This window comes from Siniperca chuatsi, linkage group LG11, assembly GCF_020085105.1.
Source record: "Siniperca chuatsi isolate FFG_IHB_CAS linkage group LG11, ASM2008510v1, whole genome shotgun sequence".
Classification (NCBI taxonomy): Eukaryota; Metazoa; Chordata; class Actinopteri; order Centrarchiformes; family Sinipercidae; genus Siniperca; species Siniperca chuatsi.
In genome coordinates, this window is record NC_058052.1 from 7,857,520 (window position 1) to 7,880,132 (window position 22,613).

Below are 22,613 nucleotides of genomic sequence, written 5' to 3' on the forward strand. Positions count from 1 at the left end.
ACCAAAACTTTGCCTTAAATTTGAAACATTTTAACGCCATTTTGCTTAAGAACCTGGGCTATATTTTTTAATATATTATATAATAATATATATATTATACATGGCAAAATATATTTTATCCATATTTCTACATTGCTCAGCTCTGAGTGGGTGTGAGGGAAAACAATGAAGCTACCATGTATATTCTGCTGTGTGCTCGGTACTTGATGGGAAGTAGGTACATAAACATGCAGAGAGGTCAGGAGGTGGAGGTGACCATGACTGCATGGGCATGATACAATATAAGGAGCTAAATTGTATTTATCTGAGAGAAATGGAGCATTCTGCCTACATCTATCCTTGTGTTGGTGACATTTCATCAGGTCATCATGCATACCTAACATGATGAATTATTTTACTGGACAGAAAAAAGACAGAGAGACAGTGTTAAATGTTTGCAGTCCTGATGTTCTGTGTGTCTGATTATCATTCCTGGAGGAATTTCTTCTCCCGGTCAACTTAATTCAACCAGTGAAAGAAACCCCTGTGAGCTTCCTGTATCTGTGGCGCTGCATTGCCTGCTGTGATTGATGGTCATTGCTGCTCTCCTCCAGGTGGAGGCGCTGTAGGACAAACAAACGCAAGTGGTTTGTGAAGGTTTTCAGGGCAACAAGAAAATAAAGCAGCAGCGATGAAGCAGTGGTAAGGTGTAAAGACACAGTTGTTGAGCGTGTGTGTCGTCACAGCGGTGGGCTGAACAGCAGTAGGAGTGTAAAAAGACTGGGTCCCGCTGTATTACTCAGGCTGCACTACAGCGTCTATTCACAGGCGCGATCCCACTACTGAGCGGCACGGGGGCTTTGACCTGCTCCGTTTCCGACCTGGGCCGGTGCACCCCTCCTTAGACGACCTGGTGGTCCCGGGCTCCCCTAGGAGCACCATATCGATACCGAACTTAGTGCGGACACCCGATCGGCATAGTCCGCTGCAGCTCAGAGCTCCTGAGCTCAAACGATCCGCCAGCCTCAGCCTCCCGGTAGCTTGGATTACAGGCGCGCGCCACCGCACCCGGCGACAGAGCTCTTCATTCACAGAGGTTTTGGGGTTTTACAAACGTGACGTCATCAGAGCACGCTCAGCGTGACTGACAAAAAGACTTGCAGCTGCAGTGTTGAAGGCTGATCAGTATTTGTACAATGTTCCTAAAGCTTCTTCTGTATTATATACTAACATCCACAAACCACTGTTCACTAATTTCTTACTTCTTACTCTTTCGGGTAAGTCAATAACAGGTACAGTTAAGTTCACAATATTCACCAACAGTCAAAGATAGCTTTAACGTTAATTTTAGTAGTTGGCACGAATCTGTAAGTGTTATTTGTATTCCCTTTCGACAATTTAATTCTATTAATATGAAATTGTACTAAAATTGATAAGAAATTCACTTAAATGAACATTTTATGAATTCAAATGACACGTCGTTTACTTTATTATTTGTTCAAATCAATCCAACCTAAGTGCCCTTAAAGGAAAAACATACATCCATAGTAATTATACATTAATGGCCATCATGTATTAAAGATGTTCCTGAACTTTCCCTTTCTTAAAATGTACATTTGATTCATGGTAGCCTATTTGCTGTATAATTTGTTGTAGCCTATCAATTTCGGTGAACGTCAGAAACAGGCAATATTCAGGACACCAAAAGCACACTGTGTTGTGAAGGACCCGCGTATATAAGCCATGGGCGGACTGCTGTTCAGCCTCTGGTTGGCGGCTCTCTGCGCAGTTGGATGTAGTAAATGGCTTTTGGGTGGCTTCCTAAAGGGTGTTTTAGCCTTATGTAGTAGTCATTGGACTGAATGGACGAGCAGCAGCGTCCGCGGTGGTTCTTCCATGCTCCGCACGTGGTATGGCGATAAGGCCACTGTAATGGAGGGAAAAGAACCTGACTTTAACCAGTGAGCTCGGTGCTCTCCCCACAGACTGTAGCATGAGTCTCCTCGTTGAGTCTGCCAAGTCGAAGACTGGTTGTCTAAGGAACTCCTGGAGAACCAAGTTTCCAGATGGATGAATAAGGTGAGTGGTTCTTTGACCAGGGGGTACCATAACACATTCGTTTATAATATTGATATAAACAGAAGTAAATACAATTATATCAATATATAAATGCAAGTTTTTACACTAATTTTGTGTTAATCCCAAAACAAATAAAAGCATGCTGACACTGTACAGAACTACTTGAACTGACCACCTCCTTTTTTATTTGTTTACCTTTTGAAAATTCTCTAAATTAGATCTTCAGACTTCATGATGGCCTGAATGGTGTTGAAATACAATTGGCTGGCTTTTAAATACATGTGAAATGTGTGTGGTTGGTAGCTACAGTTGTGAACATCTGCGTGCAATCAAAGTATTGATTACAGTGACTGTGATCTTCCTGTGTGTTCATGAGACTTAAACAGAACAAACACACATTAAATATTTATAACAACATACAAAAATGAACTGTAAAGGAAAATGACCCACTTTACTGTTTCAGGATCACACTAAAGATGGATGCAGCGGCCACCTCCAGGCTTCTCAGAGCACTGAAGGAACACAGTTTCAAAACAGGCTGAGTACTGTATTCCTACCATGAGTCTGCAGCCATGAGCTGATGGTGAGTGTCAGGATGTGATGCCACAGAGTGATATTCTGTGAAAACCAATATGCTACTATGATGATTCACAAGACTAGAGTCTCTGATTATGCCATGAAGCTCTTTCACAGTGCACTGAGCATGCATATTACTGATTCTCAATACAAGCTGCAAAGAGTAGAACTGGTTCTAATACTGTTTTCTCTGTACTCACCAGGTGTATAGGGAGAGTAGATGGAGACTGCTCTTCTAGGTAAGTCTGGCATCTCAAAGCCTCTGTTCTGTAATACTGTTATGTGGAATGATGATTTCATAGACTAGAGTCTCTGAGAAAATCATGAAGTTGTTTTCACAGTGCACTGACCACATAATCACACCAGTGATATGGTATGTTTTAACCCATTTACTGCAAGTCATGTAGACATTATATTACAGGTAGACATTGTTCAAAGCATGCTGTGTAGTTTTTACTATCTCCAACCAGCTTTTCTTTTTAAATAAATTCCACATCACCATGAAAATCAATTTGGAGACACCTGAAACTTGCTTTAGTTGGTTAATCATTACATGTCTGACTGTTATTATTCTGCGGTGACACAAATATGGACCGATGGGCTTAAAGTTGGTGCTCCATACACTTAAGTGTAATTTTTATAGAATAGGCAGACATATTATTCATTGGATTACCTAACTCACAGGTGTCTCTACTAAATTACAAAAACTTTTTTCTTTTCTTTTTAACTTACCCTAGTATAATCAGACCTGCAGACAAGTTAGATATAATGTACTCTGGTTATAAGAAGTACAGCTTATTTCTGCTGCCACCTCAGTACAATGGAGGTGAATTAAGGTTTTTGAAGCATTGGTAAACTACTTTGAAGAACTAATCACCCAGTTATCTGGGACATTATTGGACAATTTTCATAGGGACTGTTTCTTTGTTTCTTAAAAGTACTTTTACCAGCAGTTTTTCAAAGCTTGAAGTGAGTGCAGTAAATAGGCTAAAACAGCCAAAGAACACTGGTGTGGTCCCTGAACCTGTCCTTGTTTTGGCATGCTGTGGTATTCATGATGTAAATTTGTCTTGTAGCTTGTCCACACATTGACAGAAAGGAGATTGGGTGACCGTTCCACAGCTGTAAGTACCAACTTCTCCAGAAGTAAAGCCCCATTAGGATGTGCAGCATGTGGCTCAGCAATGAGGTCTGGGTTTAAATCATGTGATCGCTGTCACCATTGGTCTTAGACAATCTTTGATTTCAAAAGGCTGTCTGGACAGGACTTAATTGTGGGAGGAGTCATGAGTGTGCCAAAAAAGTGGATCTGGGACTGTACTGGGCCAAAATCAAAGATAAACACGTAATATTGAATTTATCCAACCTTCTTGATGAATCAAGACCATCCAAATGAGGCTTTTATCCCGTATTACTTGTGTCAACGAGTTTGGTCAATGATGATGCAGTTATTTGGTTCAACTGATCTTAACTGATGTCTACTCGCAGCGCACTGAGACACTCAGACAGTTGGAGTTTCTGTTGAAGAAATTGGTGATGCCAAACACTCTTGAAATCACTATTTCTATCTTGTCAGGTCAGACTGTGGCAGCCCAGGCTGGATAACATTCAGACACAAAGAAGGGACCAGGTTGGTATTTATTGGGACCGTGTAAAGAGGCTTTGGAGTTTACTTACAGGCTATAAGACTTGTTCTTTAGGATGAGTAACACTGAAGTCCAAGGTGGAAAGAAATTAACCCTGTCCTTTCACAGGTGCTTCAATTTGGGAGTTGGGACTGCTACAAGCTTCAAAGATGGTCAAGTCATCCAGGAAATGGAAGCATTCATAGCTGTCAATACATTCCCATCATCTCTTCTCCCCCCCAATAAATAAAAGGTTGACAACACAAGGACTTGAGGCTTTGTTTTTATTTCAGTGATGGCAGGTTGATTTACCATAAAATGAATCGTGACAAGCTAAATACTACTTTAGGATATGTAATGTGTTATGCTTTGAGGTGGAAAGAAATAAGCACATTGACTCAAGAACTATACACTTTTGGGGTAGTTGAGTATTTGTTACTTTGTACTCCACTGCACTTACCTGACAGCTTAGTTACTTTGCACATGATACATCAATTTTTAAAACATATAAAATATGATCAACAATTCCTGTAGATGAAATTAACCAGCTTTTGGAAAGTAGTTGAACTCACAACCTCAGTTGTATAATGTTGCTTTCACATAAACATCCAATGTACATAAAGTCCCTGTCAAAGTTATCTTATGTGCAATGAGATCTCTTTCCTTTGATGCTTCGAGTACATTTTACTGATAAGACTGACAGGAGGAAGCTGGAGCGGAAACTCCAGCAGAACAACATGAGGGAGGTCTGGAGCGGCATGAAGACCATCACTGGCTTCAGACCGACTGGCAGCAGAGGAGTTGAAGGCAGCTTGGACAGGGCCAACGAACTGAATCTGTTCTTTAACAGATTCGACACACCGGCTCCTGCTCATCCCCTCTAACTCAGCTGCTGTCGGCCCTCAATCTCCTCTGAGTACTCTGCTCCCCTCCCCATCAGGCTAACGGCCCTCTCCAGACCGACGACTCCCCCCCTCCCCCACCTGTAACTTCTGCTGTGTGCCTGACTGCTGACCAGGTGAGAGGACAGCTGATGAGGCTCCACTCGAACAAGGCTGCAGGCCCCGATGGCGTTAGCCCCGGGGTGCTAAAAGCCTGTGCCCCCCAGCTTTGTGGAGTCCTTCAACACGTCTTTAACCTGAGCCTGAGTCTTCAAAGGGTCCCCATTCTGTGGAAGACATCTTGCCTCGTTCCTGTGCCGAAGACGCCACGTCCCAGTGGCTCCAAGGACTACAGACCGGTGGCACTGACCTCCCACATAATGAAGACCCTGGAGAGACTAGTGCTGGAACAGCTGCGCCCATGGTCAGACCCCTCCTGGATCCCCTTCAGTTCGCCTACCAGCCCCGACTGGGAGTTGAGGACGCCATCATCTACCTGCTTAACCGCATCCACACCCACCTGGACAGGCCGGCAAGCACGGTGAGGATCATGTTTTTTGACTTCTCCAGTGCTTTTAACACCATCCGGCCTGCCCTGCTGGGAGAGAAGCTGGCAGCGATGCAGGTGGACGCCCCCTTGTGTCCTGGATTGTGGACTACCTGACTGGCAGACCACAGCATGTGCGGCTGCAGCACTGTGTGTCAGACAGCGTGGTCAGCAACACTGGGGCCCCTCAGGGACTGTCCTCTCTCCCTTCCTCTTCACCATCTACACCACAGACTTCAGCTACCACACAGAGTCCTGCCACCTTCAGAAGTTTTCTGATGACTCTGCTGTGGTGGGATGTGTCAGCGGTGGTGATGAGACGGAGTACAGGGCTGTGGTGGGTAACTTTGTTTCATGGTGTGAGCAGAACCATCTGCAGCTCAATGCAACAAAGTCAAAGGAGCTGATTGTGGATCTACGGAGGACCAAGGCACCGGCGACCCCGGTTTCCATCCAGGGGGTCAGTGTGGACATTGTGGAGGACTACAAGTACCTGGGAGTACACTTGGATAATAAACTGGACTGGACCAGGAACACTCAGGCTGTTTACAGGAAGGGCCAGAGCCGCCTCTATTTTCTGAGGAGGCTGAGGTCCTTCAACATCTGCCGGACAATGCTGAAGATGTTCTATGAGTCTGTGGTGGCCAGTGCTATCCTGTATGCTGTTGCATGCTGGGGCAGCAGGTTAAAGGTAGCGGACGCAAACAGACTGAACAAACTGATCCGTAAGGCCAGTAACATTGTGGGGTGGAGCTGGACTCTCTGGCGGTGGTGTCAGAGAGGAGGATGCTGGCCAAACTACACGCCATCTTGGACAGTGTCTCCCACCCGCTCCATGACGTGCTGGCTAAACAAAGGAGCACCTTCAGTGGAAGACTCATCCCACCAAAGAGCACCACAGAGCGCCACAGGAAGTCATTCCTGCCTGTGGCCATCAAACTATTTAACTCCTCCTCTAAGGATTAGTCTGTTTGACCCTAGGTCACTAAACTGGACATTGAGCATTACATCTTAATAATAATTGTGCAATATTCTGTTTACTACTCAAGTGCAATATTAGTTTTCCCTTGTTAGTTTTTCTTATTACTGTTACGGATATACCTCAATTACTCTCGACAGTACATGCACCTCCGCTTTTACTATTATTTATTACATAATTAGTGACATTGTATTTATACTGTACTTCACCATCTACCAGTAAACCCACTTGGTACTCGACACTTAGTTTATCTTATACTTATACCAACATGTTACTTAATTTATTTCGGACCTGTTTATAGTTTAAATTATCGTTTTCTCCTGTGTGCACTGACGTAAAGAAGAGCTACTGGAACAAAGAGTTTCCCTACGGGGATCAATAAAGTATTTCTGATTCTGATTCTGATTCTGATAAAACTTGAATACTATGTTCATGAAATGAATACAAGCGTGCATGCATATGCACTACATTTTATTATAATGTGGCTAACTATATGGGCTGATCTGCAGAAATGACTTTTCTGACTTAAGAAAAGAGGTGTCATGTACGGTGAAGTAATACTTTGTTATTGATTTAGTCATTGAGTCACATGGAAGCTATTCAAAAAACTTCCATTAATTTCTATTAAAATATTCATGTAAAATAATTACAAATTAGCAATCAAAATGGGTCTCACATGAGACCAATTAGTATAATTCTTTTATAATTTTCATTAATATGGATAAGTCAGCACAAAGGTATTTAAAACATTGATTTTGTGTCATTTAACCAGTAATTTATTGATGGTCCCTCCATCGAACTCCAGCAGTTAAGAGTAGCTCAAACTCACCACTGCAAGAATTGTCTGTCTGTTGTTGTGCTAGATGACGCTAACAATCGCCACAGCATCCACTGTTGCTGTGTGGGGGCGCACAACTGATGATACTGGCCCGCTGCTTCCATCCCAGAAGTCAGAATTGCGTCTCGGCTCTGATGTAATCCGAATCCGCATATGACACTTAAATTCCGATTCGGCAGTTTAGTAAGTCCACGAAACCAGTACGATTTGAGTCCCTCTGACCTTTATTAAGTGTATTTTATCTATTGGGCCATTTTTGAAAAGCTTTTTATCAATTTTTCAAAAAAATGTATCAATTGAAGTGTCCCCTTTAATAAAGTGTAAAAACAAACCAAAAAAACACATCAATTTTATCTTTATATCAAAATTATCTTGTTTTTTCAGATGACACCACCTATTTTGTCATGTCCCTCATGGCCTTCCATAAAAGTGTACTTGGGATATGACTAATGAAATTAGAAAAAGTCCATGCATTTTGCCATTCACATAAACATCTATCTGATGATTATTTATTAAAATCATATTTAGTTCGTACTTCAGTAACCCTTCAACCGTATTACACGAATCATTCCCCTCCCCATAAAAATAATGAACTGATCCTTATGTGACATGAGCAACAGGAAGTGACATCATAGAAGTCTTCTGAACAACATGGGGCAGAAACAGGCAATTTACCCCTTTCTTTTATACCCCTCAGTTTTATATTTTTATATTGTGTTCGTCATGCTCAATGATTCAACCCTGTCACATGAAATAAAGACAGAAAACTATTACTTGTGAAACTATTGTGAAAATTATCTTTATTTCAACAATATATACAATTTCTTAATCTCATGCATGCATGTGCTCTCCTGTTATTCACCACATGTAGAGCAGCGGCCATCTTGAGCAAAAAATCACAACTCCATTACTTTTTTGATCATAACAGGGTTTTGTTTTTAACACTTTGGTCGTGAAGTTGTTTAATTATTTAAAGGTTCTATGTGTAACTTTAAGAAAACCGTTGTTATTAATGACACCAGTGGCCATTTGCTGAACTGCAGTCAGCATCATGTCGCTCACGCGCCGCACCCCAAAAGCTTGAGTGAGCATCATCCCGAGCATCGGCCAAAACAGTGACGCGACATACGCTAGACTGAATGCTGAAATGAACACTGAATGCTGGAAAATAAAAAATCATATTTAGAATAACATTACTATCTGTAATGTTCCTATATTTTATTTTAACTGTTGGCTCCATGATACTGACTAGCCGTTTGCAAAGCAACCAACACCACAAAGCAGCCAATGCCAGAAACACAGACTTCTGCAGTGGTGTTTCATGTTACGTTTTCTATGGTAATATCAGGACATGGCTAGGTAACCCTTTTTCCCACAGCGCTCCACATTAGACAGACCGCTACAGTAAAAGTTGACGTTAGCTAGCGGTAGTGTTAGCGTAGTGTTGACCTTACATTCTTGCTGAAAACAAATCTCATAGCAGATTATAAAAAAACAGCTGAGCGCCACACAGCAGCAATGGCTACAGGGAGAAAGGACGACTGTATGATCATGTCAGTATTTTCAGATTTTTATACTAACGTGAGTACCATTGTTGTTGAGTTCAACGCAGCTGGTTACATGGCTAGCTAGCCACAAGTACCTGAGCAAAGTGTCTCATAATAGGGCTAACGTTAGACTGCTATATGAGATGACGCCCTCTAAACACTATAATGAGCAGATTTGTAGTTGTAGTTCTGAAATTTAATTTCCCTTCGACATGACATTAATATATTGGGATCCCACGTCCACTCCGTTCTTAAAGAAGAGCGGCCGACGTTTCATAAGCGGACCAGTCTGGACCAGTGACTGGTCAATCAAATTGCCCTGCATAAACTCGTACTGGCCCCGAGCCATCGGTTATGTCAGACCCTGGCCCACTTCTAAATCCCCTCTGATACACATCTTCGTTATAACGTTAAGTTGTTTGAGGGAACTATAATGTTAGGTAACTGGACCAAATCGTCACTAATGCTAATGTATGTCCTCAGTTATTTTTATCTAACCGATGACAACACATTAGTTAAGGTTTTAAGGACTATGACTGTTGGTTGTTGTTGTTTAAATATGCAGAACTGTAATTTCATGGGTTAATGTTGTTCAGACGATTAAGCTAAGATAGCTAATATGAGCTAACGTTGGTGTCTGTTTTTTCCACACTACCTGGCAGCTATACTACGTGATACCAACGTCGTTATACTATTGGCTCACAAGCCTTGTTAGAAGCAGGAATCAAACATTAGACATCTCACACAGAGATAAAAAAAAACATTCATTTTGGACCCGTCAACGATTAATTCACAATCAGAATTTTCTTTTTTTTTTGGAAATGTGATACTATCATCTTTCTAAAAGCTCTGTGGATGTTTAAAAAAAAATCTACGTAAAAATATTATCAATATAACCCTTAAGTTACATTACAATCCGTTCACACATTGGCAGTACAAAGTAATTAATACATGTAAATTGCTTCACATTCTTACATATTAAATGAATTATTATATTTGATCAACATCCTAATACCACTTGCATATGTTTAATGTAATAATGTCCACGTTAAAGTTGTGTGTGACCCCGAGTCTGAGAGAATAGTGAACCCAAACCCGATAGGCATTCTGTTTTTTATGTCTGAACCGGACCAGAGCCCGATGCAGTTAATGTAAGCTGGAGCACTAAATTTGTATTACCCTGTCACGCAATTATTGTTACCATGGTTACAGCTTACCTGTTTACCCTGATTACACTTGTGGGCAGTGCACCTTGCAAATTACCCTCAAAAGGCATTGTTTAAAATATATAGTATATAGTTAACACACTATGTTATGTACTACGTACACAACAGCAGTTATAGATATTTCAAGTATGCTATCCCAGCCGAGGTGACCGAACCTGATCCAAACCCAAATATAATTTCCGAATTTTTGTCCGAACCCAGCATCAGGCTCGGGTATCCACCCTCTAGTGCGTGTGTTTGTACATGTGCATGCTTGCGTGTATGTGTGCGAGCATGCGTGCTATGAATATAATGTAAAAAATATATTTCAAGGAAATAGGTACAGTTAAAAAGAAAATGTTTAATTTAAAGAGAGGATGTCTTTGTTTGAAAGTAATGGCATTTGTGTACATTTTACCTTTGTTTTCTTAAAAGGTTATCAACCTGACTAAACTCTGAAGTGCTCATATTACTTTTACTAAAAACAAAACTGGACTGTAACAAACTTGACATGCACTTTGGAATAATATCAACCTTGTTAAGAAACCAACCAGACAACATTTTGGTTTTTTATACCTATGATAGCTTATTAATCTGGATATGAAAATGTATCTGCTGGTATCCTGATTATTAATTTTTGTATAAACCCGAAGCATTTGATGTACACATTACATTTCCTTATTTTTTGTGAACCCCCAACCTTAAAGTTCAAACTACGTTTATGTAACATGCTCATAAGTGCTGATGTTTAGCAGGTATGATGTTTATCATGTTCACCATTTTAATTTAGTGTGTTAACATGCTAGCATTTGCTAGTTATTACTAAACACAAAGTATAGCTGAGGCTATAAACCAAAATATTAAACAAATTAAAATGCTGACCTGAAGAACAAGTAGATTATTTCTGAATGCAGTATTTCCCCAATTGTCAGTCACAGGTTGTCATCACTTGGTGCTGTATGCACTTTAATGTTAAGCACGCTGAGTTTACCTGTAATAAAATGTGCAACATAAATACAATTGTCTTGCCTATAAAAGCATCATGTACTATACATACACATCTGAATGCACCTATACGGAAGATACATAATTAGTTGATAATCAATCACATTCAAATCATTGAAGCTCCATCTATTACAATACATTTTTATTTTGGGTTACCTGATGCTGCAACCCTCATTTGGACAAAATGTAAGCATTTCAATTTTACACCAGATGGTGCCATTTAACCTAACCCATCTATCCATCCATTTTTTATACCGTCTTATCCTTCGGGAGGACATATACTATATTAAACATATACTACATTTAAAAAAAGAATTCCCTGACTCACAAATTAACCTAACCTACATGTCTTTGGACTGTGGGAGGAAAAGATAACAGGAAATTGTTCACATAAAAAAAATCTAAGATGTTATGAAATGCACCAGTCCTTTAACATCTTTTTTAAACAGTTGCTCTCGACTACATGAGTACTTATAATGTAATTCCCTAAGCTGCGATGCTAACAAATAATATAACTGCGGGGAAAAAATATAGGCAAATAAATACTAAATACTCACTGTGATGGAAAATCTACCTCTAATAGGTTTTAAGTCTTGGGTGTCTTCGAAATACTAAATGAACTAAAATTAAATAATTAAGTATGCTGTTACCAGCAGACTTTTTAAAAGTATACTCAAGCAATACGTCTTCTCTGCATCACCTGAATGTATAGATCATAACATTACTGGTCCGACCTACTGTTGAATGAAAATTTATCACAAATGTAAATCAACATTACCTCTTCCATTCACTGTAATCCAGTATTATTTTAAAGCAAACTAATGAAAAGGGGGGAAAACGGTAAAGGCTATTGTTTGTGGTTCACATTTGATTAAAAGAAGAATTAAGAATTAAAGGTACTGTATGTAGTTTTTGACATGTAATATTCACTTTTTATTGCCAATGTGTGAATGGGTTGTAACTACACTTAAAAAATGAAACCTTCCCCGACTTTCTCGGTTGCCTATAACAGCCTGTGGACTGATTTCTATGTGAAGGACTCGGGTCAGTTTTTCCGCTTGTGGAGCTCCTCAACTCTGAAAACGTTGGAGCAAATTTTCAATTCAACATCAATTTTCTGCCAACTGCCAATATTTGAAATCTACAGTTGATTTCTCGCCTCAAACATTCTCAGAAATAGCATACAAAAATTGTTTAAAAAAAACTTTCTGTTGTTGGCCTCTTTCTCTGCTGCTTTCAGCTCCTCGCTTCAATACCGAAAGGAATGCTGGGATATTTGTGCTGTCAAGTTCATACAAGTTACCAACTGATGCGTCCTTGGTAAATGGCCGTGTCAAGAACACTTTTGGGAATTTTAACTGACACAAGAACACAGACAAGACAAGAATGCAGATTGAGAAAGGCCAACAGAGTCAAACACAAAGTCAAATCAAAGCTAAAATTACTGCAAAGCATGTGAAATATATTGTGATACTGTGGATTTAGGAGGCTAACGTTAGCTTGCTTGCTAACGCATACGAATTGCCTCCTACTAACGTAGCAAAATACTGTCTTGGGTGGACAACGTCAGCTAATTCATCCAGACTCCCGGGGCCGATCTGGTTGGTAAATTAGTTGGCTTTCCGTTTGCAGGTTACTTTGTCTGCTGGCGTTGCAGGGTGGCCGGATACATGCAGCGTGGCTGGGTTGTAGCTGGCTATGGAATGCCATTTTAGTCAATATTAATTAAGTAAATAAATACATAAATATGCCTATGAAATAAATAGATAAGATAATAATAGATAAGTCAGTATAGTTCAATAAATAAATAAATAGGTTTTTATTCAAACAAGGATGTGTTTCAAAGGACTACTTTTATTTATTTTCATTGGACTTTTATTTCATAATGCCACATTTCTTTATGTAATAATGGTGTACTAAGCAACACACACAGTGCTTGGAAGGGTGCGTATGATTTATTGTTCCCGTACTTTCGTTTACATGGCCAAATCACACTCTTTATTGATGTCATTTGCACCGGCCACGCCTGTGCAACAGTTCAACTGTTGTCTATGATTACTTTTTTAACCTTTATTTATTCGGGGAAGAGCAGTGCTCTCTTTTGCAGGAACACCCTGGAAGCTGCCCAGTAGCCTACAACCACAGTCTGATCTGCTGGCCACTGAGCAGCTCCACTGCTCGGTTGGGGTTAAGGGCCTTGCTCAAAGGCACTTAGTGGTGGTAATGAGGGAGGAGCAAGCGCTGCTTTTTAAAAATAATTTAGTTGTAATTTTCTTCTAATTTAAAACAAAACAAATTGTTATGATTTTGAAAGTTTTGTCAACATTCACAAATTATTCTGTAGCACTTACACCATTTAAATAAATAATTTGCTATGCATGATGTCAGGTGTTTCTAATTTCTTTCTACACCATACAGGCGTTAAATGAAGCATGAAGCATGAAGCTGGGGGCGGGAGGAGAACAGTATGAAGCGATGAAGGTTGGGGTAGTAGTACTGGCAAGAACTTCAATCTACTTTCACCCCTGCATGAAATAAATAAATGTGGAAATACGAAATAAAAGTCCCTGAAATAAATAAAATTAGTCCTCTGAAAAATGTCCTTTTTAAAATAAAAACCTATTTATTTATGTATTGAACTATATTTATATATTTATATTTACATTAATTTATGTATTTCATAGCCATATTTATTTATTTTATGTTTTTATTTATTATTGAATAAAATGGCATTCCATAGATGGCTGGCTAATCTTAGTTTGCTTGCTTGCTAACGTTATCGCTAGCAAAATACTATCTGAGTGGATATGTTATTTGGCTAGCCTGGCAAATTACTTAACCAGCTAACGTGACCCATGATACTAACTTATGTATTAAGACAAACAGTGTTGATTTTAGCCAACAATAAATGATGTAACGGTACAAAGCAAAGGTGTTTAACGATTGCTTTTATCAAAAACAAGAACGATGCATTGTCGGCCCACTCTAATTATGCACCAGCTCACCAGTTTTGCAGCTAAAGCCGTAAGACAGTAGTCAATATAGGGATAAGATAAGCAGGGTTTGGGTTTGGCTAGCTATTTAGCTATATCGGGTGCCTTTTGTTGAAACATGTTCAACTTTTCATAAAGTCGATGCGCTCGTCAGTGTCACTTTTTGTGAACCGACCAATCACAGCCTGGATGAAAATGAACTTTGGAAAAATAGATGTAAAATCGAACAAGGGGAACGTGTTGCTCTTAGGAGTAGGCTAGCTAAAAGGAGCCCATATTGGCACAATGGCACTGGCATCCTGGCTCTGGCTAAAACTACATCTGTCCACTGCAGATGCACTATCCACAACCTGGATGAGTAGCTAGTGTAAATTTGTGTATTAGTATAATATTATATAATTAAATAAGAAGTATAATGTTAATATAATAGTTTAATGTCAGTATATTATTAGTATATTAATTACATAATGTTAGTATATTCATTATATTTTATATAATAGTATACTATAGGCCTATAGCCTACCTCTAGTATAATATTAATTCAAGTTGGACAATACAGCAGTTTAAGAAATACACAACAAACATTTATAATTTTGTAGGTTTTGTTCCTTCATTAAATCCTTGTGCAAGAAAAATGGTCTGCAATGGTGGTTAGTCTCTAATTTGTTAATGCTAAGTACCAACTTGTCAATAATCATAACCATTCAAGCACATACGGAGCAGAGCATTTTTTCTGGTCTCTCAGTGCATACTAGATTTCTCTTGTCTTGTTTAATGTCTTGTTAGCAGTCCATCATTTAGGGAAACTTGTTTACATCTTATTCAGTCATATGAGAAGATGGATATCACTTTTATCTCTATGTCCAGTACAGAGTTGGTCTGGGCTATGTTTAGCTGAGCTAAGCATAAAGTCTGGAAGCAGGAGGAAATCAAATGGACCATGTAAGGCATAAATGTACACTTGACAGAAGCTTGGTAATAGTAATATTTTTTATTCTAGTAATATTGTTTCTGATAAAGACAAATGTCCATGCAAGATTTTGGATAAAACATCACCTAACAAAAACACAGCACAGACATCCCTCTGAATATGATACCTGCTTTTGGATCATGTTGGCCAGTTGATGTGATAATGTCCAGATTATAGCAACTACAAAACAGTATGTGACACTGAAAATACAGCATGAATTTTATCTTTGGTAAAGATGAAGAAATCCAGGAAAAATATGAAACACGTGAGAAAAACATGATAAATGGAGTCAGATGTGCAAAGAAACTCTAAATAAGAGGAAATTACATAATTGAATTGAAAACAGGTGTAATAATGAATGTATCAAAGTGAATTTTCCTCAAACAAACAAATGAAGGTGCGTTTAAATGCTGGAGGTCCATTGCTTCTTTTTATCAATATGCAATTCCCTCTAAGGCACCCTTCCCTTTGAAGGAAAGACATTTCCCTACAAATTTAATAAAAACAAATACTGATAGTTTGCTTTTGATACTTCACAAATCAGCAAACACTTGTAATCCATTTGCCAACACAATCATGACATAAATATCCATTTTCTACTTACTTCAATATCTTTCCAAACTTTCAAACATCATTTCAGCTACAGCAGGGCTATGTAATACAGCACAGAAATTGATTCACCACATTGTTCTTAGTTACTAGGATTCATGTTTATAATCCTGTGTCTTTAAAAGAAAATGATTGAATTTTGTGTGTGTAATTAGCTCTGTAACTATTCCTTCTGTCTGACCTTCAGCATATTCTTCATTTCCCAGAGTCATCTTGTAAACACAAATACACAGCAATTAAAAGCATAAATAAATGCTCTGATGGTGTCCCTTAACTTATGTTACTCACACCATGGGAAGTAAAGCCTCACATTGAACTGAGGTTAAAAGAGAGGAACAGCAGGGATTATAACATTATGAGAGACATACCTACTAAAACTCCTATAATGACTTATTCTGTGTTTAAAATGAGCCCCTGGAAACACAACAGTTGAAACAACTATCCAAAGTGCAGTCATCACAATTTTTAGCTAATTTAAAGTTTCATGTCTAAGGAAAAACTAAACATTCCTTTCTAACAAACAGTTCAAACAGTAACATAAAATATATTTAACACAAATCTTGAACAATTACACCTCTAAGGTCTCATCTATTCACGAGATTTTGTCAAAAGAAAAGTGAAAAACTGAAGTATTTTAAGGACCCCATGAAACAAAAAAATCAGTCATTCATGAAATGCAACACAAAAACAAGAGGGTAGAATGTGTCAGACGGTGACATGATCAAACACTAGTAGTAACTGAATAACAGTCAGTGATGAGACGAAGACCTGTGTCTGTATAGTGTGACTTCCTTGCAGCCGCTGGTAATAACACATCAGACACAATGTGTTTTACAAGACAATTGTAAGAAGTATGAAGTAGGGTTTTTGGTCTCCATCAGCTAAGTTATCTTATATGTAAACGTTTATTGTGTTAAGTCAGTTTCATTTCATGGGGTCTTTAAATGCTTTTAATAACCACTAACACACTCTGTACAATCTACTCTACACAGTTCAAAAACATAATCCACAACACTTTACACTGACAGTCTAGCTTTTCACCCATCAGAAATAAAACACAGACATTAGGGCAGCTCTTTACAAACTGGGGCAAAATGTGCTGAGGCAGCTTGCATGAGGATGCATACCACTACATGCTTTCACACAAACATGCTCTCTTTAAATGACAAATAAACATCAAAGTTTTTCTCGCTGGACTATTTTGTAAAGACTTTGTTTAGAACAGAATAATGTAGGCTAATACTTTATTGATCCCCGTATGAGAGTTCTCTTTTCTCTTTCCTCTCTGCCATACAGAGGTCAGAGGTCAGAGACACTTCAGCAGAACTTGTTGGGATGGCCTTAAACCTGGGTTTACCAGATGAGGGACGGTCTCCCTGTTCACCTATGCCATCCAGCTGCCCTGAATGTAAATAATATGTTGTGTCCACACGGTTGAGTTAAGAGGAATGTTGATTATCAAGGAAAACCTTGACATCTTGAATGTTTGGCTCATCAGACACATTCGTTTGGCAATAAAAAACAATAAATGAGAAACGTGTCTGATGAGAAAAATAGCATTCAAAATTACACAAATTCATCATTAAGATCTGTTATATGCTAATTATTGTGGACTGATCATGACCGCATTGACTTTATTGAGCAACAGTGCAAAGGCTTATAGAACAAGTACAAGTCACAGTAACAGAGCAAGCTAACTGGCAATATTTTTAAGGGAGAGTGGCTGGAAATGTAAGGCACTACAGTCTCAGTTCAGCGTCTCTGCATCCTTCAGACCTCCATTAATCTGCTCGGGGAGAAACTGGTGTTGGAACTGAGATGGAAGGGCGTCTGTCCTCATTCAGAAACTCCCACAAAGTTTGTTGATCAGTTCATAACCATCCTCACATTCATAATATGCATAATCAGGAGAGCAGAGCTCATTTCTGCAGTTCAGTGATTTCCATAAAAAGAAAGATTCCCTCCAGGTGCGTCAGGCAAGGTATAATTAAAGGCTCGGCTCGCTGGCCTGTGCTACTTCTCAGGTAGAGTTTAGGAGTGAGGACAGAGCATGTAGAAGCTTCTAGTATGGAGGAGACGAGGGGAATATTTGTGTGCTTACAGTCGAGTGAAAGGGCCCACGTGAAGAGGCGCTCTCAGTTTGGGAGAGGAGCAGGAGTTGGTGTTGAACATGGAGGATGGGGAGGAGGAATAAGGTGAAGAGGAAGCAGATGAAGAGTCACCGCTACTGTTCAGGGTGAAGACACTGGAAATGGCCACATCCACAATACCTTGACATAGCTCAGGATATAGTTTCCTGGTGGGGGAAAGCATAATAGAAGTGTCAACTTGCCTTCACATTTGTGTTACTGACTTAATGAGTTTAAATAAAGTCTATAGGACACACTCACAACCCACAGCTAGTTGTGACTGATTTAATATCATATAATAGCATATGAAATGAATTCACATGACAGTTTTGCATTAAAAAAACTTGACACAGAAGAGTCAAAAGTTTCCAAAATAAAAATTCATGGAGGAACAAAATGTTTAGCTTTAAAACAATGGTAATGTTTCAAACCATTTCTATTTGTGACTCTGACCCTCTATGGAAGAAAAACAACAAACAAATATTCCAACATTATTAAATGTTGATATTTTTAAATAATCAGGGAAATAGATTCAAAGCTTGTTTTCCCCATATTGTAAACAGAAGCCAAAAAGTAAATCTAAATGTAGACTAGAGGAATAGATGTGAATATGAGACACAGTACAGTACAAGGTTGTAAGATTTCTAGATGGGGAAAAAAGTGGTAAAAGAAAAGTGAAATTGAAAGGGATGCTAAGAAAGACAGATTTTTAACTTGATTGATCAGCTGAATGTTACTGACTGTGCACAGGCTGGAGCTCCATTGATCTCAATAAGCCACACTTTGAAGCTCTCGTCCACCATGAAATCAAATCCAAAGAGCTGGAAGCTCTGGTAGGACAGGTGTTTGGTGCTGATTGCCGGCTCAATACATGTCAGACAGCTCCTGTGAAACCAGACAGCAAAATCATTTCCAATCATGTGGCTGTTAATAACGAACATCTAATCAACCTCATGCCATGTGCAAACACGTGATACAATTCATTAGGAACATTTCAAGCATTAAGTAGTCACTGATCTTCACAGACCTCTTCTGCGATTTGAAAAGGAAATGCACAATAAAAATGCCTCCTGCCCAGGTCACACCTTTTTCCTTTAAGTGATGGTAGCTGGTATTTGATAGACATCAAAGTCACATTTTCACAGTAGTAACACATAAGGGAGCTAATTAGAGAGGATATGCGAATTACATGTCTAACTAAGAGGTAATACATCACTAAGACTAAATACTATATATGAAATAATACTGCTCTGTGATTTGCTGTTCTGTCTTTTCTTTAGTGGCAGAAATATTTCAAAACACAAGTCAGATGTCAGACGTGAATAGCTTTATTCTCACTCATATTGCAGTTAACAAGACTAAGAGTCTACAGTCATGCTAGTGGCTCTGTGAGACTGTACGTGAGTTCAATGCTCACATTATCACAATGACAATGCTAGCATGTTTATGTTTAGCAGGTATGATGTTTACCATTATCTCCTGTTAGTTTAGCATGTTAACATGCTAACTTTTGCTAATTAGCACTCAAAACAAACAAAGTACAGATGAGGCTGATGGGAATGTTATTGATTTTGCAGGTATTTGGTCATAAATCCAAGTAATGGACAAAATGAAATTTTGACCTGATGATGGCGCTAGAGGAAATAAGCGGTCACTAAAGTCATTAGAATTTATCCACTACAGACCTTGAATATCTTTCATGGCAATACATCTGATAGTCAAGATATTTAACCCTGAACCACAAATCTCAACCTTATGGTGGTGGTAGAGGAAAGGTCAGGGGATCACCAAATTTTGTAGATTTCATCCTGTGGGGACCATGAATGTCTGTACAAAGTGGTGGACTAACAGACAGGCCGACATCGTGCCGTTAGCACAGCTTAAAATGCCTGTATGTGCCTAAAGGGTGACTTTGAAAGCCAAAGCACCTGGAAAACTAATGATATTGTGTTTTTATTCAACAATCCTATCAAAGTTTCTCAAAGATAATATGATTTGATGCTATGGAGCAGTAAAGATCTCCCTTATTTACAAGCTGAAACCAGTGGCTTTCACATTGTCTCATCTCAGCTCTCGTTTGCATCCAACGATCTAGAAGAGTAAAATGTTGTTGACCAACCAAATAACTTGACAAGAATACGTTGTTTACTTACACTGTCAACTAGGACAGCTTTGACTTGACAACTCAATTTGGAGAATGTCTCCAACCACACAAATATGCTAGTGTTTGTGTTTGGGGTGGGACACAGTATAAGATTGATATATGAATTTAAAAAAAAACTAAAACATTATGTATTTCAGCTTTCAATGTGATATGTGAAAGCTAAGCTATCTATTAGACGAGATCCAAAAATATAAACTGCAACAAAAACAAGAAGGACCTACTTTATGATCTGCTTGATCTGAGGTAATATGGTGGTCTCCAGGGTGACACTGTGAGTGTTCAGCAGGTACAGCCTGAACTCATCAAAGAACATCTCGTTCCCTTCCTCATATCGTCCGTAGTTCTGGGAGTGCTCCTTCTGGATGCAGTGGTTGGTCAGGTGGCTGGTCATGTTCTGTAGGTCAGAGCTGTTGTAGGGCTCTGAGGAAGTCCGCAGCACACCCTCCCGGTATAAATAGATGTTGTATTGATGGTCCACTAACACCCAGCTCCTAGCAATAGCATAGCATACCCCCACATGAGCCTCAGTTACAAAGTCAAGACAGACTAGCACATTCTCTGTAGGTTTGTGTCAAACATAAAAGACTTGCCTGATGTCAAACTTCCGATGTCCCGGCTCCAGAAGCAAAGGTTTCTCCAGGTACTTCTGAATAACATGAACCTGTCCCTGATTATCAATATACTCCAGCAGCTGATTAGCATCATGGGATATCAAAATACCAGCACCTGTTGCAATAAAAACAAATATGTTAAGCTGCCACTGATGCCATCTACCAAATCCTCAATTTAAAACTGTGAAGAATACAAGCAATTGTTCACATGAAAGGGGAGTTATCAAGGGAAAATGGTTGTCTTTAGCCGAGCAAAAGTTTTCAAAATAGCCCAGAAAGAGTATGTAATCTCTGATTCAAATTAATATAATTTAATAAGACACTGAAGGGACAATGACTGACTAAGGCTTACTTGTATCTTTGAAACGTGGGTAACAGATTTTACCTTTAGCTCCAGCAGAGGACTTAGCTATCCAAACTGAGCCTTCCCCACTTTCTTTTTTAGAGTGATAGGAGGCCAAGAAAACTTCCCGCTCATCCGTCTTGGGATTGTTCTTCAGATGGCTAATGCCATTCGTAGCTGGAGCAACAGGAGTGTTGAGGTTAGTAGGATAGATGATGTAGGATTCTGGGAACCAGTTACAGGAGTCGGACAGCTCTGGGCTGGTCTTTATAAGCCTAATGGTAAAGAAGGGAAACGGTCAGCTAATGTAACCCCATTTGAATAATTTATTTACATAAAAGTACGTAAGTAGCATCAATGATGGAAAGACAAACAATTTTTCATTTAAAAAGACAGATACACACTTGACCAAGGACGCCTTTCTGCAAAGCTTGTCTGCTCCTCTGTAGTAATTCACCAGTTGCACCAGTCCTGGTTCATGACCTACAAATTCCAAGTGGGGACATTTTAAAATGCATTAAAATACCCACGTGTACACTCAGAGCCTTGACTGCACATTTAAATGAGAGACAATTTTTCCACAGCATGCTGGAGCAAGCAGCCCTGCAGTCACAGCAGCTGTCTCATCCTGAGTGGGTGTACAGCAAACAGACTTTTCTGTCTGCTGTCGGCATGATATGAAATAAGAAAAAGCATAATTTACCTAGACGCCCAAAGGGCAGTCTGTTCCGTTCACCAAGCATTAAGTTGAATCTCGGATTGTCTTTTTTCAGCCTCTTCCATTGTCCAGTTGAGAGGAGGATTTTGGAAACTTCTGCATAAACAGTGCTGTTGTCGTCACGGGTGACAAATGTGTATATCGGGGAATTCATAATGCCACGTTGACTACGATGGGAAGTATATAATAGAAACGATTGAAACTTAGCTTTCAAGCAAGTTATGAGGCTATCTGGTTGGCACTGCAGCAGTCAGACTGTTCAGGGTTATCTCCTCTGTCCGTGCCATAATGATGAGTCAGTCATATCCAGTCCACACTTCCCAGTTAACTCACACTATTGCTCTAAAACTCCAATTCAGAAGTATGAGGCTAACATTTATTTATATAAAACACCATAACATGCGAAGGATAGCAATTTAATGTTGCTCAGAGGGTTCCTTCAGAAATCCCAGACAAGGGTGTGACTGACTGCTGCTACCGGCTCCTAGGGCTGGTCCCGTCTGGATTAATTTACATCCCGTCTCCGGTTTAGCTATAACGTTAGCTAACGGACTGCGGCCACTGTGAACAGCTATCAGGGAAACTTTTCCGGTAACACTCCACAAAGACAAAGACTTTAGACAGAATAGTGCGAAATATTAACTAACTAGCTAGTTAGCTACACAATATCACAAACGCATCCTATTTTCCCAACGGCGTCGTATTCTCTGAAGCTCTGCAGCCGCTGTCATCCACTGTCGACAGCATAAACAAAAAGCTCCACGGTTGTGGTTAGTGTAGTTTACGCGTACACTGATATCAAGAGTAGTTGACAT

General features: G+C 39.4%; 1 protein-coding gene, 1 long non-coding RNA gene and 1 other non-coding gene across 3 annotated transcripts; 2 read left to right on the forward strand and 1 right to left on the reverse strand.

The window, feature by feature from the left end:
- The first annotated feature begins 1,717 nt into the window (after positions 1-1,717).
- LOC122884825 lies at positions 1,718-4,522 on the forward strand. Its single transcript, XR_006379984.1, has 6 exons — positions 1,718-2,058; positions 2,522-2,641; positions 2,838-2,873; positions 3,711-3,758; positions 4,211-4,264; positions 4,389-4,522. It is a non-coding gene; the product is annotated as an uncharacterized LOC122884825 (long non-coding RNA).
- On the forward strand, positions 2,918-2,986 carry LOC122884979. Its single transcript, XR_006380029.1, has one exon. It is a non-coding gene; the product is annotated as a small nucleolar RNA SNORD52 (small nucleolar RNA).
- Positions 4,523-15,226: 10,704 nt separating the features above from the next.
- Positions 15,227-22,555, reverse strand: ttl (tubulin tyrosine ligase). The gene is made up of 7 exons (XM_044215247.1): positions 21,784-22,555; positions 21,485-21,563; positions 21,123-21,355; positions 20,717-20,852; positions 20,348-20,617; positions 18,704-18,847; positions 15,227-18,129 (listed from the first exon to the last, which is right to left on the reverse strand). The coding sequence occupies exons 1-7, from the start codon at positions 21,950-21,952 to the stop codon at positions 17,931-17,933; spliced, it is 1,230 nt and encodes a 409-aa protein (XP_044071182.1). The 5' UTR covers positions 21,953-22,555; the 3' UTR covers positions 15,227-17,930.
- Between the last annotated feature and the right edge of the window lie 58 nt (positions 22,556-22,613).

Bases quoted from the DNA above. Each gene is read 5' to 3' on its own strand.
- ttl (XM_044215247.1), bottom strand. From the start codon at position 21,952: ATGAATTCCCCGATATACACATTTGTCACCCGTGACGACAACAGCACT. The intron at 21,356-21,484 runs GTGTGTATCTGT...CTTTACCATTAG, and splicing joins AGAAAGGCGTCCTTGGTCAA to GCTTATAAAGACCAGCCCAG. The intron at 18,848-20,347 runs GTAGGTCCTTCT...CTGGTTTCACAG, and splicing joins CAGATCAAGCAGATCATAAA to GAGCTGTCTGACATGTATTG.